Raw genomic sequence first — 19,311 nt, 5'->3', positions numbered from 1 at the left:
TTTCAGTTCCCCAGCTCCATGGGGAAGACTGGATGTTATTTTGGGCCAGTTTTAATCACTCTTTTCTCATCTGTAAAAATGGGGATGGTTCAACATGGATTAAGTACTGACACTGCTTCTGGATTGTGAATCTTAGGTTGGAGCTGTTTTCTCTAGGTCCCCAGGACCTTGTGTAATGTGATACAGAGTGGATAAACATTTGTTGGATTTATCAATATTTAGCATCTACCTTGTGCCTACAACTTAGTATTGAGACACAAAGATTAATAATGAAACTCAAGTATGTGATAAATGATACAATAGTGATGTGCACAAGTGTAATAGTAGCAAGAAAGATAACAGGACTGGCCACTGGGTTTGTTCAGAAGATGATTGTTGAATGACAATGGACATTGGAGACTCAGGTGGGTGTGGGATGAAAAATTACCTATTGGGTACAATGTACACTGTCCAGGTGAGGGGTACACTAAAAGTCTAGACTTCACTATACACTTCATCCATGTAAAATACCTTTTATTCCCAAGCCCACTAAAGTAAAAATTGTTTTTTTTTACACTGGGCTGTTATAAAAAAATTTTTTTTAATTTTAAATTTGAAAAAGATGATTGTTGAATGAGCAAAAAGTCTACCAGTGGACAGTAGGGTCAGAAATGAGATTATAATGAAATATATAAGCGGGCATGTTGCATAAAGCATTAGTTTTATGTATTGAGTTTGAATGAGAGGTGTGATAATAGCCAGGGGTCATAAAGTTGTAGAGTAGGGCTATTTTTCATTTTTTTTTTTTTTAGGAAGGGATGGGCTTCTACTTTATGAAAATACCTTTAATGTTGGGCTGTTGGTGAAAAATTAGTAACTAAGAATCTAAGTTGCATTTCTGAACTGCCATCAAATGTAATGTTGACTCTTCTGGGCAAACCTGAGGTACAGATGCTACGTGCTTCCTACAGTCTTCTCTGACCTGGACATAAGTCATTCTTTCCCTAGGCTCTTGCGTCCTGGGTTGTAAGGGGAAATGCCTTCTGTAAGTATGTGCACCACCATTATGGCCCTTTTAGGGTTCATCTAGATAAGGAATTCTAGGCTCAGTGGAGATATGACTCTGAAGTCACAGCTGGAACCAGACCCCAGGCTTCATTTGGGGGCCACTCGTGCACTCTCAACTCCACCAGGAAAGAAGTCACCCTGTGTGGGCAAAGTGATACAGCCCGATTCAGACACACCTGGGTTCAGAGCTTCCCAGCTCTGTGGCCAAGGCCAAGTTATTTGTCCCTCCTAGGCCGCGGAATCTGCCACCTGCTTGGGGCAGAGCAGTGAAATGTAAAAACACTTGGAATAGTTCTTAGGTTCGTAATACATAGTCGTTATCTAAAAAAAAAAAAAAGAAAGAAAAACAGCCCAACGCGAGATTGGTTTTATCTTCCAGCTTGGGAACTCCATGAGCGTGCCAGGTGGGATACGCAGACCCGGTGAGCCTCGTCTGGGGGGCCGACCCGGGTGACCAACCCTGAGCCACACCAGCGACGGCTGTTCCGGGCTGGAGGGACTTACCCTGACGTGGCGGGGCGGGACTTCCGGCGGGAGGCGGATGTGGAGAGGGAAGCGCGGGCCGGCAGGTGCGGCTGCAAGGATAGCGGTTGCCGGGGTGAGGGGCACGAGCCCGAGAGCCGAGGCAGGACCCGGGTTTCATTGCTGCCTCTTGGACGTCCCTCCTGCGACGCCGACCTTTGTGCCAGGATGGCTCGGGGAGAGCGGTGGCGCCGCGCAGCGCCGGCAGATGGAGCGCGGACAGCCCAGAGGGCGGCTCGGGGCGGCCCCGGGCGACGGGACGGCCGGGGCGGTGGGGTCCGTGGCTCGACTGGGGGAGTGGCTCTGGCCGTTGTGGTCCTGTCTTTGGCTCTGGGCCTGTCGGGGCGCTGGATGCTGGCGTGGCACCGTGCGCGGCGGGCGGTCACGCTGCACTCTGCACCCCCTGCGCTGCCCCCTGACTCCTCCAGCCCTGCCGTGGCTCCAGACCTCTTCTGGGGAACCTACCGCCCTCACGTCTACTTCGGCATGAAGACTCGCAGCCCGAAGCCCCTCCTCACCGGTAACTGGGCCCAGGGGCGGGCAGGCGGACTTTTAATCTGGGCGCCCCAGCTTCAAGCCAGAACAAGGGTGGGGAGGAGTGAATCAGGAGAGTTAGGAAGAGGGATGACCCTGAAGTTCTCGGAGACCCAGAGGGTAGGTCCCTTTCTCTCTTTGACTTACGTGGCCATTCTACCCCCAGGACTGATGTGGGTGCAGCAGGGCACCACCCCAGGGACCCCTAAGCTCAGGCACACGTGTGAGCAGGGGGACGGCGTGGGTCCCTATGGCTGGGAGTTCCACGACGGTCTTTCCTTCGGGCGGCAACACATCCAGGATGGGGCCTTAAGGCTCACGACTGAGTTCGTCAAGAGGCCTGGGGGTCAGCACGGAGGGGACTGGAGCTGGAGAGTGACTGTAGAGCCTCAGGTCAGGGCCTCAGGACACCCTTTCCTCAGCCCAGACTCCCTCCATCCTTCCCTTGCTGCCAACAAATGCAGTATGAAGTGGGAGTTACCAGCAGGGTCTCTGAGTCTGGCTGCCTGGTTTAAAGCTTGACTTAAATTGCCCATTTGACCATCTTTATTTACCATCTCTAAGCCTTTATTACCTTATGTGCATAGATAATAATGGCACCTAACTCACAGGATTGTAAGGATTAAATTAATCTGTGTAGAGTTCTTAATGTAGGACATAGAACAAAAGTACTCTGTTATTTCCCAGAGAACCTTGTGCAGGACTCTTTATCTCATCCCACTGGGTGTACCTGCTTACCCTCAGTGACCCTCAACACTGCCATCCGTGTGTTGTTTACCATATCACTGCTGCCTTATATTCCTTTCCCTTACTAAGGCTGATTCTCAGAGAGAATGTCAATATAATGCTGTTCTTTTCTATCCTCCTTGTCACCCAGGCCTCGGGTACCTCTGCCCTCCCTTTGGTCTCCCTGTTTTTCTATGTGGTGACAGATGGCAAGGAAGTCCTGCTACCAGAGGTTGGGACCAAGGGGCAGTTGAAGTTCATCAGCGGGCACACCAGTGAACTTGGTGACTTCCGCTTTACACTTATGCCACCAACCAGTCCAGGGGATACTGCCCCCAAGTATGGCAGGTAACAGGGTAGAGAGTGTGGGGTGGGGGTAGGGGTGGTATGGATGATGACTTAGCCTGATTTCTGTCTCCCCTACCATACCTCCTTTCCACCAATTACTTCCATTCTCACCAGTCCCCATGTCCCCTGCCCAAGACCTCTCAACGTCACTCCCGATCACTTCATATTTCTCTTTATAATCCCCACCACCTTCCCCTGAACAATATTTCCTATTTATCTTCTTCCTTTCAAGCTACAATGTCTTCTGGTCCTCCAACCCAGGACTGCCCCTGCTGACAGAGATGGTAAAGAGTCGCCTAAATAGCTGGTTTCAGCATCGGGCCCCAGGAGCCTCCCCTGAACGCTATCTCGGCTTGCCAGGATCTCTGAAGTGGGAGGACAGAGGCCCAAGTGGGCAAGGGCAATTCTTGGTACAGCAGGTGACACTAAAAATCCCCTTTTCCTTGGAGTTTGTGTTTGAATCAGGCAGTGCCCAGGCAGAAGGAAACCAAGCCCTAGAGCAGCTGGCAGGCAGCCTACTGACCCAGGCCCTGGAGAGCCATGCTGAAGCCTTTAGAGAGCGCTTTGAGAAGACCTTCAAGCTGAAGGAGAAGGGGCTGACCCCTGGGGAGCAGGCTTTGGGTCAGGCTGCCCTCAGTGGCCTCCTTGGCGGGATTGGCTACTTCTATGGACAGGGTCTGGTATTGCCAGACATGGGGGTGGAAGGGTCTGAGCAGAAGGTGGACCCAGCCCTCTTTCCACCTGTCCCTCTTTTCACTGCTGTGCCCTCCCGGTCATTCTTCCCACGAGGGTTTCTTTGGGATGAGGGCTTTCACCAGTTGGTGGTACAGCGGTGGGATCCTGGCCTCACCCGGGAAGCCCTAGGCCACTGGCTGGGGCTGCTCAATGCTGATGGCTGGATTGGGCGGGAGCAGGTACTGGGGGATGAGGCCCGAGCCCGGGTGCCTCCAGAATTCCTGGTGCAGCGGGCAGCTCATGCTAACCCCCCAACCTTACTTTTGCCTGTAGCCCACATGCTACAGAATGGTGACCCTGCTGACTTGGCCTTCCTCCAAAAGGCCTTCCCTCGCCTGTACGCTTGGTTCTCCTGGCTCCACCAGAGCCAGGAGGGGCCAGTACCACTATCTTACCGCTGGCGGGGCCGGGACCCAGCCTTGCCAACCCTACTGAACCCCAAGACACTGCCTTCGGGCCTGGATGACTACCCCCGGGCTTCACATCCTTCAGTCACTGAGCGTCACCTGGACCTGCGATGCTGGGTGGCACTAGGTGCCCGTGTGCTGACGCGGCTGGCAGAACATCTGGGGGAGGCTGAGGTGGCTGCTGAGCTGGGCCCACTGGCTGCTTCACTGGAGGCGGAGGAGAGTCTGGATGAGCTGCACTGGGCCCCAGAGCTAGGGTTCTTTGCAGACTTTGGGAACCACACAAAAGCTGTACAGCTGAAGCCTAGGCCCCCTCAGGGGCTGGTTCGGGTGGTGGGCAGGCCCCAGCCTCGTTTGCAACATGTGGATGCCCTGGGCTATGTCAGTCTTTTTCCCTTGCTGCTGAGGTTGCTGGACCCCAACTCACCCCGCCTTGGGCCCCTGCTGGACATTCTAGCTGACAGCCGCCATCTCTGGAGCCCCTTTGGTTTACGCTCCCTTGCAGCCTCTAGCCCCTTTTATGGCCAGCGCAATTCAGAACATGATCCTCCCTACTGGCGGGGTGCTGTGTGGCTCAATGTCAACTACCTGGCCTTGGGCGCGCTCCACCACTATGGGCACCTGGAAGGTCCCCACCAGGCCTGGGCTGCCAAACTCCACAGTGAGCTGCGGGCTAATGTGGTGGGCAATGTATGGCGGCAGTATCAGGCCACAGGCTTCCTGTGGGAGCAGTACAGTGACCGGGATGGGCGGGGCATGGGCTGCCGCCCTTTCCAGGGCTGGACTAGCCTTGTCTTACTGGCCATGGCCGAAGACTACTGAGGTGGGGATGAGAGAGGAGCCAGGTCATTCATGCCACTCTGGATCTGGAGGGACAAGGTCTCTGGCTTCTGCCCGAGCCCCTCAGATACCAGTAATTCAAACCTTCCTCATTTCATCTCAGGTGTCTCCTTACTGTCAGCCTACACAACCCCAGGGTGAATATGAATTCAGAGTCTATTTTTCTAAATAAAATGGAAAAAACACCAAACTCTATTGCTTTTGCCAGCTTTGCTGCACCAAGAGGTTTTGGCTCAGTCCATGCCTCAGGGATGCCTGCTGTCATCAGGAAAGGTGGGATAAATGGCTGTAACCTGTCTCCTTCAAACCCAGTCAGGTCAAGTGCAAGGCAGTAAATTGAGCTCTAATCCACCCAAATCCACAAAGGGCTGGTTCACATCTCTTTAATGAGATCAAAGGCTCCTGTGTATGTCTTGGGGGATAGAGCTAGGACAGTCCCCCAAACACTGCCCCTCTCCTCAGGGCTCCAGCCCTTTCAGGCAGATTCGGGGCGGGGGGGGGGACCAAAGAGAACCCTAGGAGTTGGGACCAGAGCTGTTTCTGGTGGGCAAGTAACCCACCCACCCTTCCCAAACTATTTATGGGATGTCCCCTTCACTGGAAGCCAGCCCCATGGAAGAGACCTGGGGTACAGGATTTGGGGGCAGTGCACAAGGGGAGTGGTCCTCCAGATCTAGTGGGGTGGCACTAGACCTCACTTCCTTGACTGGCTCACCCTCGCTGGAGTCAGGACAGGGGCAGAGCTCGATACCCGAGTCACCAGTCAGGCGGCGATAGCGGCAGGAGGGTGGTGTGGGGGCAGGGCTCACCCCTGCCCCAAGCTCACCCTCCTGATGAGGAGGGGCACTCTGGTGGGAGGAAACACTTTCCACGTTTGTTCCCTCGCAGGGGGCAGGGCAGCTGGATGCAGAGGAGCAGCAAGTTTGTTCACTGGAAGCAGTCAAGGGGCAGCCTGGGGCCACAGTATAAGGAGGTGGTGGAGTGCCTGGTCGGTGAACCACGTCCTCGTAGGCTGGGGGTTTGAAGGCGCTGAGGAGGCCTGCAGGGAGAGAATGGCATGGTTGGCTGAAGGCAACCAGGGATGGGATGGTAGTCTCTGGCATTAGGGAAGAGGGTGCTTTGAAATGTCTGGAAAAGGGCATGTGGGATGACTTTGGGGTCCTGGTTTAGGAGGGGCCACTAGCAACAGGCCCAGAGTCTCAAGTCACTCACGAAGGTCAAGCAGTGAACCAGTAGGGACAGGGCCAGCTCCATGGCATGCCCCATGGTAGGCCAACAGGTTGATCTCATGCTGCCGCTGCTGTTGTTGGAGCCGGAGTTTAGCTCGTCGGTGGCGGAAGGCGCAACAGCAGCTAAATAGGATAAGGACAGTCCAGAGCAGCCAGAACCCTGCAAGAGGTGAGGAGGGAGTAACTTAGACACCTCCCATGCAGAGAAGGGTCCTTGAAGGCTGGAATCTTGAGGTCCAAGGGAGGGTGGGCAGAGGGACCTGAGAATAGCCCTCTTGGAGACTCACACCAGAGCTCATAGTAGTAGGTGCAGCAGCCAGTCTCCCCGCAGCAGTGACCACTCTCACAAAGGTAGGGCTGGTTGTTCACTCCCGGGCACAGCTCTCGAAGCTGGGGGCAAGGAAGCACTTAGAGCTAAGGGAGATTCCAGCCCCAGGCACAGTCCACCCCCACCTCCTGCAAGCACATACACAATCCCACCCTGTGAACGAAGTTCAGCTTGGAGAGATGGGGAGAGTGGGGGATGCTGAGAGGAGTGTTCAAATATCTGAAGGGCTGTAAACTTGCAAGATGATTTGGAATAGCAAAAGTCAGTCTAGAGAACTACACAAATGTAAACATACAAAGAGGGAGATTTCAGTTCTGTATATATGAGACTTCCTTCACACTAGGGCCTGGCACCCCAGGATGCATTCTGTTAAGAGAGTATTTTGGCAACAGCCAGAAAAACAGTCCGAGCCATCTCAAAATCTCAGACAATGGGTAGGTGTTTAAGGTCATTTCCAAAGCTAAAATGCTTTCATCATCCCACATGATCCACTGCTCCCCAACCTCAAGCTGGGTCTTTCCACCCCTCTGTCTCAGGCTTCCTAGGGTAAAAGAGGGGCAGTGTGAGACTCAGAGTAGTGCTCCCAACCAGATGGGATTGCTCTGGATGATAAAGGATGGTATCCAAGGCGCGAGTCTGGGTTCCAGCTCTTCTCCAAATTGCTCCCTCAAGAGAAGACGCTGCCGGACTCTGTTGTGACAATAGGCACATAGAAAAACATCACAAATAACTGCTGCAAGATAGAGGGAGCCTCCCTGGGGCCTCACTATGCCTCTGGTCACTGAAGAGTCACTGCAAGCTTCCACTGCAGCGCTGGGATGGGGTCTATGAGACTGCAGGCAAAGTCAGCTGCATCTACGTTACAAAGTTTAGACAAAGAGTGGAAGGGACAAGTTTAGGAACTTCACAGTACCTTTGGCTCCTTAAGTTCCGCCCCCACCCCCAAAAGGAAGGGACAAGGAAAGGGGAAAGAGAAATAAATGGCTGTCGTGATAAGCTTTTGGAGCTGTTGGGATACCTGATGTTGCGGTGCCCGAAGTGCCCCCCAGGCCTCCTCGCTGCCGTTCCCGCTGCTGGCCCGAGCCATGCCTCCACCTACAGCCCCCTGAAGACCACAGCCTCCTCTACCGCCAGCCGCCCCGCCCCTGCCACCTCTGCCGCCACCGCCATGGTCCCTGCCCGGCCCATCTTCGCGGCGGCCACCATCACTCAGCCGCTGGAGCTTCCATCCGGGGAGAGCTCCGCCAACTAGGACCCAGACCGCCCAGTCCTACCAATCCCCATCGCCCCTCGACGGGAGAGCCAATAGGAACAGACCAGAGGTTTCTCCCTGTGACCAATCTGCAGCAGCGACTCCGCCGCTCTCCCAGACAACAAGAGCTTGCACAGACAAAGAGTGGGGTAAGGTTCTACCCCGGTCCTGACTGACAGCGACAATAGCCAATAGGGACAACGGAACCGGCTTTGGCTTATCAACCAACGAACAGCCCTTCAACAGAGCAAAGTTCCTGCTGATTGGCTTGAGCCATATTTTCGGCATTACGCCAAATGCCAGACCACGCCAGGTAATCCCAGCTGAAAGAGGCGGGGTCCCTAAAGTCAACCTGAGTCTGGGCGCAGTCCGGCCCTTTCCAAGCCGCAGGCGTCGACGCGAGCTCCGACCGAGGCAAGATGTGTATACCGGAGATTGGTCTGCCCATATCCCACTCCCCCAATTCTGTTCAAGCTGAAGCACCGGATGAAATTTAATAGGGTGGGGAAGACACTCAAAACGGGGCTTGGGAGAGGGCGCAGAGTCCAGGTTAGGTAAGGGCCTTAAGTAGCCAAAAGGGGGGATCCTGGGCCTTCGGGCCCCCCGAGCCGCATCTGCAGATTGATGCGGTAGCACTGAAGACTGCAGAGCGCCTGGCCGGTGCGGGAACAGGCGTAACGGCGCGGGTGGGGGCAGCCGGGGACAGAGCAGCGCGGAGGAGGGCCTGATGGGGATGGCCGCTGAGACAATGCCGCGGGGGCGGGGACGCCGGGTGGGAAAGAAAGGGTGGAACCCTGGGCTCCACTGCTGTAGCGCACCATGGGGGCCGGAGCCGCGGCCCGCCCTCCCCGCCGCTCGCCCCGTGTAGCCCCCCGGCCTCCCCGCCCGCTGGGCGCCGCAGTCTTGGTGAGGCGCTCGATAGTCTGGTTCTTGTGCTCCTCCGCCCGCCGCGCCGCCTGCAGCCGCCGCTTGCGCGCCCGCTCCTCGCGCTTCAGCAGCATCTCCTCGGTGAGAGCTGGGGCTGGACAGCCACCTGCTACAGGCAGCGGCAGCATCGGGGAAGGTTGACTCCTCGCCTTCTGGAGCAGGGCTCGCTGGGGAGAGACAGAGATAAGGTGGTGTCTGAAAATGGAAGAAAGAAAGGCATGATCTGCAAGATCGGGGGACGGAGAAGAGAGGACATGGAAGGCAGTGTCTTGAACAGCGCAGGCCTTAGGAGAAGGGTTATTAATGAGCACCCTTCAGGGGCCGTTCAGACTGCCTACCCCCAGGTCTCCTGACATTCAGTTATAGGTCCTTGCTCTTAAGGGGGAAGGCATCAGTAATGTTACCTACCTGCCCTGTGTACCAAAACTCTGTTACCTCTCCCCGAAGGGGTGGTGGTTGTTAATCTTATCTCAATAAGATAAGCACCAGTTGGATAATTGCTCAAGCCAAAAATCCAGGGTTAACTTCAATTCCTTTTTTTTTCCTCTTTTTTTTTTTTTTTAACACACAAGACAATATTCAATTCCTTTTTAATCCACTCCCCTCCCGACAATTATCTACTTTCAAAATATACCCAGAATTCATCTGATTTTCTCCATCTCCACCACTTTCATCTTGGTTCAGGCTATCACCATCTCTCAACTGATTGCTTCACCAGCTTCCTAGCTGGTCTCCCTGTTTCTGTCCCTTACCGCCAAAGACATTTTCACATAGAAGCCAAAGTAATCTACTGAAATGTAAATCAAATCTGTCACTTCTCTGCATACAGCCATTTGGTGGCTTAACAACATTTTTTCTGCTCTTTTACCCTGCTAGGCATGTTCCAGTCCCAGGGTCCTTGCACCTGCTGTACTCTCTGCCTGAAAAGCTCCTCTAGCACTGGAAATGTCTCTTCCGAGAGGCCTTCTGACTACCTTTATCTAATGTCTCTCGGCTGCCACTTTCTATTTCATCACTCAATTTTATTTTTTTCATAAACCATAGACCTTTTTGAAAGTACTTATTCACCCTCCCCTAAACACACACACTAGAATACCAGCTCCATGAGAACAAAAACCTTGCCTGTCTTTTTTCCACTGCGCACATCCCCACTGCCAAGCAAAGTGCTTAGGACATGGAAAGTTCTCAATACTCTATATATTTGGTGAGTGAATAAACAATGAACCAACTTACTTGTCGAGCAGTGAGCAGCCGCTCATTTATCTCCTTCTTGAGATCTCCATTGTCATCTAGCTCCCCCTTCTCCAGGGCATCCAGCCACCTCTGTTCCTCCTCTTCCTCCTGACCCCCTATCCCCCCTGACAGGTCCCGAAGTGGGGAGGGGGACAGATTACTGTCTTCATCTGGAAAGGAAAGGTGGAGAGATAAAAACAGAATTGTTCAGATGGAACACCCTAATTTGGCCAAGTTAATACTGGGATATTCAAAATTCTAACCCACTTCAGAACAGCCCCCTTCCCTTAGCCAGACATAAGGACAAACCCAGTTTCCCCACCTCCAGATCCTTCTCACCCAGCCAGGCACGGTACTGTTCAAGGGGGACTCCTTCCATAGGTTCCTCTTCATTATCCACAACCATAAGAGGAGAGGGTGAGCGGGGCCCCTCTGGGATCACAGTGAAGGTAGGAACACTGCAGAGAGGCAATACTACTCTGTAAACTGAGCAAGTGTCTCCTCCTTCTGTTCTGTAGCTACATCCAGTCTTCCCTACCCTCCTGGGTTCTTGCTGCCTAAACCTGAGCCCTGAAGTCCCAGTGTTCATTCTGTCTTCTAGAAAGCCCAGTCGGCTTCTAACTTCTACCTCTGCCTGCTCCTAAAGTTCCCCAAGTAAAACCTTGACCCTCTTGGCCTCACCTCTTGGTGCCCAGGACCTGCCCTCCCAGCTTGATTTTAAGTTTGAGCTGGGGCTTCGCAGGAGACGGCTGCGTGGGCCCGGCCTCCTCTTCCTGATGGTGTTTCTTCTTGTGTTTCTTCTTGTGCTTCTTGTGCTTCTTCTTGTGCACTCCGTGGCCGTGGGCACCCGCCAGGCTCAACTCCAGGGCTTCCCCTGCGGAAGGAAGCTGTCAAGTGTTCGGCTGCAGGGGGGCAGGGGACGCCAGTAATAACCTAATAACCCCTGAGGGATCGCACCCTACCCGCGGTACTAGCTGTTACCATAACAACAGCACTGCCCTTCTCCTTCCCACTTGTGGCGAAGTATCCTGGAAGCTCCGAGGAGCGAGAAAGGAACTTCTTTTCTAAGAAGGCCTAAATTGCTTGATCTACCAACACTTACCCGGCTCAGGGGCCTCCATAGCCCCAGAGGTGCTCCCGCGCCGCCACAGCTTACTCATGAGGGTCCTGCAAGAAAGGGGGACTGGAAATGGTCGGCACACTTACAGACACGCCTCTTCCGCCCCGCGGAAGAACTGCCTCCGCCAAAATAATGGGCTACTTCCGGGGCGTGGCAACCATGCTTGTGCGGGGCACACTTTGCGGCCAAAATCCTCCCTGAGAAACAACGATCCTTGCAACGACAGTTCCAGGTCCTCTGAGGCCGAGACCGCCCAAAGAGGCATGGCTTTCCCCTCGCTCCGCCTCCCCACGCTAGATTCCAGAACTCAGCGTGGGCCAGTCAATTATTACACTCCAGCTTGGTCGGTGATCGTATATTCCGGGCCAAGGGCAGGGGACTAGGCTAAGAGGATACAAAGAGGAATATGAATATCGCCCCTGGCCTTGAGGAGCTCACACTTGTATGGAGGAATATATAAACTGTTAATATATTGCCGGCAAAATGGCAGAAGTGCTTAACAGCACAAGTGCCCTAAGAGCATAGCACCTAAATTTTCATCAGTAGGATAAGGTGCAGCTATACAATATGGAGCATCATATTAAGAAAAATTGAGTGATAAGTAATTAATAAGATTAATACAGAATTTAGATCCCATTGGGTAATAGCATTGGAAACAAACCAAGTGTTCCTCTAATGGGACATCAAAATAAATTTGGTCCATCATACAATGAGATGCTATGCAACTATTAAAAGAAATGAGGCCCCAGAAGGCTACCCAGGAAACTGGTGACAACAATTGCTGATAGATGGCTGGGTAACAAGGGTGAAGGGAGTCTTCTTTCTTATAATTTCTCTTTTATGCCTGTTCAATTTTGCATGAAACATGCATATGTTTTACTTAATTTAAAAAAACACACAAGGCCGGGCGCGGTGGCTCACGCCTGTAATCCTAGCACTCTGGGAGGCCGAGGCGGGTGGATCGCTCGAGGTCAGGAGTTCCAGACCAGCCTGAGCAAGAGCGAGACCCCGTCTCTACTAAAAATAGAAACAAATTAGCTGGCCAACTAAAATATATATAGAAAAAATTAGCCGGGCATGGTGGCGCATGCCTGTAGTCCCAGCTACTCGGGTGGCTGAGGCAGGAGGATCGCTTAAGCCCAGGAGTTTGAGGTTGCTGTGAGCTAGGCTGATGCCACGGCACTCACTTTAGCCAGGGCAACAAAGTGACACTCTGTCTCAAAAAAAAAAAACCCCACAAAAAACACAAGGCAGATCTTTATGGGTTGGAATACTGAATAAGAAAAGTGAATTTCAACTTTCATTTAAGAAAGCATGATATGCTAATATATACACAGAAAAAAATTGAAGAGTATATACTATACTGTTAATGTTGGTTTAATGCAGAAATTGAGGCTGGGGAACTTTCACTATCTAGCTATGTAATGAATTTTCTTTCTTTCTTTTCTTTCTTTCTTTCTTTCTTTCTTTCTTTCTTTCTTTCTTTCTTTCTTTCTTTTCTTTCTTTTCTTTCTTTCTTTCTTTTTTGCTCTGTTGCCTGGGCTACAGTGCCGTGGTGTCAGGCTAGCTCACAGCAACCTCAAACTCCTGGGCTCAAGCACTCTTTCTGCCTCTGCCTCCCAAGTAGCTGGGACTACAGGCATGTGCTACCATGACCAGCTAATTTTTTTTCTATATAATTTTAGTTGTCCAGCTGATTTCTTTCTATTTTTATTAGAGATTGGGTCTCACTCTTGTTCAGGCTGCTTTCGAACTCCTGACCTTGAGCAATCCTCCTGCCTCGGCCTCCCAGAGTGCTAGGATTACAGGTGTGAGCCACCATGCCCAGTCTGTAATGAATTTTTTTATAGCCAGTGTATATCACATTGATAATTAGAAAAAAACAACTGTGTGCATACATCTAAATATATATGAAAGTCTGAACAGGTTTGCAGCAGTCAACAAAGAAAGGAAAGAACTCATTCAAGAGACAGTTCAGTGATAAAATTATCAAGAATCAATGAGCAATTATATTAATATATGAGAATTCAGGAAGAAATCAATGAAGTATGTGATTCAGATTAATAAAATGGACTTTGGAGTCAGACAAGCCTATTTTCAAATCCCAGTTCCATTGTTTATTAGCCATGTGACCTTGGGCTCAAAGTTATTTAAGCTTTCTGAACTTCAGAATCCAGCTTTGTAAGACAGAATGAAGTAGGATCTACTTCATAGGGTTCATTCAAGGACTAAAGCAAATCAAGAATTCCAAGTACCTGGGGTAGTATTGGGCACATAGTAGATACTTCAATAAGGAAATAGTAATAAATGATTTCTAGGTTTGTAACCCAAGTATGTAGAGAAAAGGTGCTGTTTTCAATAAGGAAGGGAACATAAGAAGAGAAGCAACTTAAGGATTTAGTTTTGCCCAAGGTGAATTTGAAGTGCCTGTGGGAACAAGGAGATGGAGGGGGAATAGCTGAGAGAGGAAGCCAAGGCTGAAGGTGTGAGTGGGGATGTCACTAACATAATAATGGAGGTCCCTAAGGGATGGGAGCACATGAGACACTCAGTAAAGAGCAAGTAGATGAAAAGGAAAAGAACCAGGAATAGAACTGAATGAGCACCTGTCCTGGACACCCAGGCAAATGGGCCAGGCAGAATAGAGGAAAGGAGGTTAAAAAGAGACAAAGAGTATCAAGGGACTGAGGCTGTGAGCAGCTGCGTACAGTCCTGCAGAGGGCAGGCTGAGCTCCAAGAAGAGAATGCGTTTTAGTAGGTGTGAAGGCAAGGAGTTAAAGTGAGGAATCACTTGCAGTTAGTATTTGTAGAACAAATACTACAACTTGCTTTTATATCCGTTCTCTTCCTTGATCCCCATGGCAGCTCTGTATGGGAGACACTATTGTTTTCATCTTATAAATAAGGAAACTGAGGCTCAGAGAGATGAAATGTTTTGGCCAAAGTCACAAAGTTAGGGAGTGACAGACCCAGCTTCAAACAGAGGCTTCCTGACATCAGTCCAGTGGTGTTTCCTCTACATCCTGATGCCCAGCAGGGAGGAAGTGGTGACAGTTAAGTGGTGGCTGGCTTACTTATTTTGTTTTTGTTTTTAGTTTTGCTTTGTTTAGAGTGGGAGATATTTGAGCTTGTTTGTAGGCTGAGAGGTACTCCTCCTTCTGAAAGAATTCTTACCTTTATCTTTCAAAATTAATTTATTTTGAAATAACTTACACAAAAATTGCAAGACTACAAAGAACTCTTTTATCTCCTTTAACCAGATTCTGCAATTGTTAACATTTACTCACATTCATACCCATTATCATTATTCTTTTTTCTGTTCAATTTAAAATATGATGCTATTTCTCCCCTAAATATTTGAGTGTGTATTTCCCCCAAACAAGTACAGTTTTCTATAAGCTTCACACAATTGTACTAATGAGGAAATTAGTTAATACAATACTTAATATTAATACAACACAACCATCCAATCCAGACCCCATTCAAATTTCACCAACTTTGCAATGCCTCCTTTTCCTTTCTAGTCCAGGATCCAAATTCAGGATCATATATTACATTTATTCTTTAATTTTTTTTTTTTGTTGTTGTTGTTGTTTGTTTCCTTTTGAGACTCGCTCTGTCACCCACCCAGCAATGGTGCAGTGGTGTTATCATAGCTCACTGCAACCTCAAACTCCTGGGCTCAAGCAATTCTCCTGCTTCAGCCTCCTGAGTAGCTGGGACTACAGGCACGTGCCACCATGTCCAGCTATTTTTTTCTATTTTTTGTAGAGACAGAGTCTTGCTTTTGCTCAGGCTGGTCTCGGATTCCTGGCCTCAAGCAGTCCTCCCTGCTCAGCCTCCCAGAGTGCTAGGATTACAGGCATGAGCCATGGAGCCCTTCCTTTAAATCTGTTTTAATATGGAACACTTCCTCACTTTTACCCTGTCTTTCATGACCTTGACAACTTTAAAGAGTGTTGGTCTTTAATTCTGTCCCTTAAGGGTGTCCCTTAACTTGGATCTGTCTGGTGTTTCCTAAGATCTAGACTTATAAATCTTGGTGGGAATACCACACACACAAAGATTGTGCTGTGTTCTCAGTGTGTCCCATCAGAGGGCTCATTATGTCAGCCTGTCCTACCACTGACAATGTTAACCTTGATCATGTGGTCAGTGGTGTCTGCCAGTTTCCTGCACTGGAAAATCATCACTTTTGCCTTTGTAAATAATAAGTATCTTCTGGGGAAATACCCTAATATCTCATTCCAAAACTACCCTAATATCCCATTCTCCATTGAACCTCCACTCACCAGGCTTAGTATCCATTTATAAATACTGTATGAATCAACTCTATTGTAATAATTGCCAAATGGGGATCTTTCTATTTCCACTATTGCATTTAGGTGTATTAGTTAGCATTCTACTATAGTGAAAAACTTTCTCTTCTTCTTATATTAACATTTATTTGCATATATATTTATTTATTTCAGTATTCCTATTTCAATCAATGGGTTGTAACCCATTGCTATCATTATTTATTTTGATGCTCAAATTTGTCCCAGATTTGATGAGTGGGAATTTCTTTAAGCTGGTGTCTGTGTCCTTTTTGACACATCTCCATCATTCTTTGAGCACTTTTTTTACTTTCTAGCACTACAAAATGTTTTGGGCTCATCTCATATTTTCCCTGGATAAGAAGTGAGAACCAAGGGTGGCCAGGCAGCAGGGACACGTGGTTATTCTAGGGCCACACTGAAGTCACAGGAACTTGCTGAAGAGGATTTCCTGCTGGCACCACCACCCTGCTCCTCAGGTGCTGCAGGTGCAGTGAATGTATATCTTGAACTCTCCCTGGGTCTTGTCTGTACTTCCTCAAGATTCAAAGTCTAGTTGGATGTATTCCACTTGGTTGGCTCGAGCCAATGTGAGCTTCAGCACGTTAATGCACCCAAACTGTCTCAGTGGTTTTTTTCTGGGTGTGAGGAATTGGAGGTAGGGAAGTCATGCTTTTATTCAATTTTTTTCACTTTACCCTTAGGCTGTGAAGAAGTGGGAAGGAGGATAAATATTCTCCAGTTTCCATAAAGGGGCTAGAGCTCATCTTCCCAATACTGTCCACAGTGGGGAATTGTGCAGAAATAGGAAGATGATTTGAACCCTGGGCAACCCACAATCCCTTCCCTAAATATCTACTTCACAGTTGGGGAGATATAGATACAGAAATAAGCAAAAGGCAAAAGTTGGGAAGACTATGCACCAAACCAGTGGCATGCTGGTAAATGTTTAACAAAAGCTCCCCGGAATAAAACAACCCTGGTTTGCAGTGCTCACCTATTTCTGTTGTGTAAATACTCCTACCATGTCCAGTTTCAAATGCGACATCACTGAACACAGGATTAGGAATAAATGTGCAGTGCACACCATTATACAGCATTCCCACCACACAGAGCCTATAGATGTAAATAACCTCAAGAGATCACAGTAAAATGCAGTAAACTGATTAGGAAGTGATGAGTTTTGAGAATACATCACCTTTGCTTTACTATAATTCATTTAGTTATAAGTTTATATAATTTAATTTTGAATTAAAGCAGTGTTTGGTTTGAGCCCACCCAGGGACACAAAACTAATGACAAAAACAAAAACAAAACAAAACACAGTATGTAACAACTAGCATGCACAATTTTGGAAAATTCAGCAATTGTCTCCCTTGAGCCAGTGTGAACTTCAGAACATTAATGCATCCAAACCGTCTCAGTGTTTTTTTCTGGGGGTGGAATTGGGGGTAGGGAAGGCATGCTTTTATTCAATTTTTTTCACTTTACGTGGTTTTTTAAATGGTAGCATTAGGGGTGTTTTTAAAAACTGTAAATGTGTTTTAAAGTATTTTTCAAATATTTTTTTTTCAAGAGACAGTGTCTTGCTCTATTGCCCAGGCTACAGTGCAGTGGTGTCCTCACAGCTCACTGCAGCCTTGAATTCCTGGGCTCAAGTGATCCTCCTGCCTCCATCTCCTGAGTATCTGGGACTATAGGCACACACCACCCTAATTTTTGGGGGGTGTGCTAGAGACAGGGTCTTACTATGTTGCCCAGGCTGGACTCAAACTTGGAGGCTCAAGCGATCCTCCTGCCTCACCTGCTGAGAAGCTCCACCACACCCAGTTAATATTTTAATTTTTTGTAGAGACAGAGTCTTGCTATGTTGCCCAGGCTGGTCTTGAATTCCTGGCCTCAAGCAATCCTCCCTCCTCAGCCTCCTAAAGTGCTGGGATTATAGGTTTGAGCCACTGTGCCTGGCTATAAAAATTTAATTTAAAAAAGAAATCCACATGAACTCCTAGGATCCATTAAAAAAAAAAATCCATCCTCAGTTGAGAGTAATGTTATCTGGCTTCCCTGACCCCAGTCACAACTCCTCCAACTGACTTAAGCAAAAGGCTGCCAAATCATGATCTCTAAAATATAACTGTGCATCACTCCTTTCCAAAAATATTCAGCCACATTGAGTACAAACTCTCAGGCAGGATTTTAGCCCAACCTTCTTCCCAAACACCCTTCATTCCTCTAGCTCCTGCCTGGGTCTCAGGAGAGGGGTTTTCAAACCCTTCCATAGAGTCTACGTTCACAGAGGAGCAGTGAGTGGCTGAGGGCTTGTGGGGGCAGGGGGATATGGCGACAGGCTCTGGCACCTGCTTCCATCACAGCAACTCTGATTCCATTTCATGTATTCCAGGTAAGATTTCATTTGGTTAAAAGCAAATGCTTGAAATGAACAGCTTTAGTCCAACAGGACAGCTCATCTCAGTCAAGGACTCTCAAATCTGCATGCTTCCTTTAGATATCTCCTTTATTTATTTACTCCAGCTGATGTTTATTGTGCACTTGCTGTAGGCCAGGCACTAGGGATAAAGCATTAGACAAGACAGAGCGTTCTCTCTGAGAAGTTTATAGTTCAGAGGAGTGACAATCAATATTTGAAGAAATTAAGGAAGAATGTCTTTCCCTTTCTTTCCCCTCACCCATCCTTCAAGGTTTATCTCAGATGCAATGGACTTTATAAAATCTTTTTATCTGTCTTTCCTCCTGACCAGAAGAACTCCCTTCTCCATGTGAATTTTTGTGTGTAGAGGATGTTTATTGTTTTTCCTGTCCATTATCCATTCCCTCACCTTCTGGTGATAGTACCTGGAACATTCCTTGGGGAACAACTTCCCCTCCTCCCCTCTTCCTCCCAGCTCACTGGGTTCCAGTTAGTCTGGAACCCTGGCAAGTGACCCAGGCCTGGCTGACTGGCACACAGAACCCCCTTAGCCACAGTGATTGGTTCAGCTCTGTCTACCCTCTGGCAACAATGATTGGTTTGGGTTGGATGAATGATCCCAAACAGCTCACAGTGAATCCCAGACCTGTGTAGGAGCCTCTGAAAACAGATGCTCTCTTTTCAGCTGAATTTAAGCATGAAAAGATGTAGACCCAGGATTTTTGGCAAGAATTTTGTTCCGTTGTGGAGAGTGAAGCCAACATGGAGGAAAGTAGAGCCAAGTGGTGGGAAGAGACGGGATCCTTGTGACACTCAATGTCTGAGTCAAGCCACATCTAAAGCCTCACCCCTGGACATTTCAGTTCCATAAGCCAACAAATTTCCCCTTTTGCTGAAGTAATTTTAAGCCAGCTTTTCCAAAAGAATATTGTATGATTTGCCATAACAGAGCAATTCTAACCTGGACTCTCTAAGAGGTAAAGTCTGATAAGTCTCTGGGCGGAGCCACGCTGCTATGTAGGAGCCCCACCCTTGCTCATGTTCTCAGTGAGTTCTGAAGCCTCCAACAGACCCCCTCATTCGTGGTCAGCAAACTAATCCTCTGCCATTTCCTTCTTTCCCACTGGGCTGCCAGGCACTACGCTGGGCATTTTACACTGTTTCTTATGCGTAATCCTCATAGCAACTTGAGGAGTAGGAATAATTACGGTATCCCCATTGAACAGATGCGAAAACTGAATCTCAGAAAGGTCAATGAATGGACCAAGTCAATGATCTGCACGGTTACTCAGTGACAGAGCTGGGAATCCAAGACATGT

General features: G+C 49.1%; 3 protein-coding genes across 4 annotated transcripts; 1 reads left to right on the top strand and 2 right to left on the bottom strand.

The window, feature by feature from the left end:
* Nucleotides 1-1,575: 1,575 nt before the first annotated feature.
* Nucleotides 1,576-5,344, top strand: MOGS (mannosyl-oligosaccharide glucosidase). Its single transcript, XM_045549903.1, has 4 exons — nucleotides 1,576-2,089; nucleotides 2,270-2,496; nucleotides 2,981-3,177; nucleotides 3,410-5,344. The coding sequence occupies exons 1-4, from the start codon at nucleotides 1,738-1,740 to the stop codon at nucleotides 5,139-5,141; spliced, it is 2,508 nt and encodes an 835-aa protein (XP_045405859.1). The 5' UTR covers nucleotides 1,576-1,737; the 3' UTR covers nucleotides 5,142-5,344.
* A 182-nt stretch (nucleotides 5,345-5,526) lies between these two features.
* Nucleotides 5,527-8,077, bottom strand: WBP1 (WW domain binding protein 1). Of its 2 annotated transcripts, XM_045549913.1 has the most exons (5): nucleotides 7,735-8,022; nucleotides 7,305-7,406; nucleotides 6,676-6,778; nucleotides 6,372-6,548; nucleotides 5,527-6,198 (listed from the first exon to the last, which is right to left on the bottom strand). In XM_045549913.1, the coding sequence occupies exons 1-5, from the start codon at nucleotides 7,801-7,803 to the stop codon at nucleotides 5,738-5,740; spliced, it is 912 nt and encodes a 303-aa protein (XP_045405869.1). In that variant the 5' UTR covers nucleotides 7,804-8,022; the 3' UTR covers nucleotides 5,527-5,737. The 2 variants fall into 2 exon arrangements, with proteins under 2 accessions (XP_045405869.1, XP_045405870.1); XM_045549914.1 differs by lacking the exon at nucleotides 7,305-7,406 and having other exon boundaries at nucleotides 7,735-8,077.
* A 366-nt stretch (nucleotides 8,078-8,443) lies between these two features.
* INO80B (INO80 complex subunit B) lies at nucleotides 8,444-11,376 on the bottom strand. Its single transcript, XM_045549911.1, has 5 exons — nucleotides 11,231-11,376; nucleotides 10,810-11,002; nucleotides 10,468-10,586; nucleotides 10,129-10,298; nucleotides 8,444-9,062 (listed from the first exon to the last, which is right to left on the bottom strand). The coding sequence occupies exons 1-5, from the start codon at nucleotides 11,286-11,288 to the stop codon at nucleotides 8,532-8,534; spliced, it is 1,071 nt and encodes a 356-aa protein (XP_045405867.1). The 5' UTR covers nucleotides 11,289-11,376; the 3' UTR covers nucleotides 8,444-8,531.
* Nucleotides 11,377-19,311: the final 7,935 nt, after the last annotated feature.

Source organism: Lemur catta, chromosome 4 (assembly GCF_020740605.2).
Source record: "Lemur catta isolate mLemCat1 chromosome 4, mLemCat1.pri, whole genome shotgun sequence".
NCBI lineage: Eukaryota > Metazoa > Chordata > Mammalia > Primates > Lemuridae > Lemur > Lemur catta.
Note: the sequence above shows the minus strand (reverse complement) of the source record. Positions and strands in the feature narration are given on the sequence as shown.

Coding starts and splice junctions, on each gene's coding strand:
- MOGS (XM_045549903.1), top strand. CDS start 1,738: ATGGCTCGGGGAGAGCGGTGGCGCCGCGCAGCGCCGGCAGATGGAGCG. Junction 2,090..2,269: donor CCCGAAGCCCCTCCTCACCG/GTAACTGGGCCC, acceptor TTCTACCCCCAG/GACTGATGTGGGTGCAGCAG. Junction 2,497..2,980: donor GAGTGACTGTAGAGCCTCAG/GTCAGGGCCTCA, acceptor CTTGTCACCCAG/GCCTCGGGTACCTCTGCCCT.
- WBP1 (XM_045549913.1), bottom strand. CDS start 7,803: ATGGCTCGGGCCAGCAGCGGGAACGGCAGCGAGGAGGCCTGGGGGGCA. Junction 7,407..7,734: donor TTCGGGCACCGCAACATCAG/GTATCCCAACAG, acceptor TTGTCACAACAG/AGTCCGGCAGCGTCTTCTCT. Junction 6,779..7,304: donor ATCCAGAGCAATCCCATCTG/GTTGGGAGCACT, acceptor CCTTGCCCCCAG/CTTCGAGAGCTGTGCCCGGG.
- INO80B (XM_045549911.1), bottom strand. CDS start 11,288: ATGAGTAAGCTGTGGCGGCGCGGGAGCACCTCTGGGGCTATGGAGGCC. Junction 10,587..10,809: donor CAGGTCCTGGGCACCAAGAG/GTGAGGCCAAGA, acceptor GCCTCTCTGCAG/TGTTCCTACCTTCACTGTGA. Junction 10,299..10,467: donor ACAGTACCGTGCCTGGCTGG/GTGAGAAGGATC, acceptor TTTCCTTTCCAG/ATGAAGACAGTAATCTGTCC.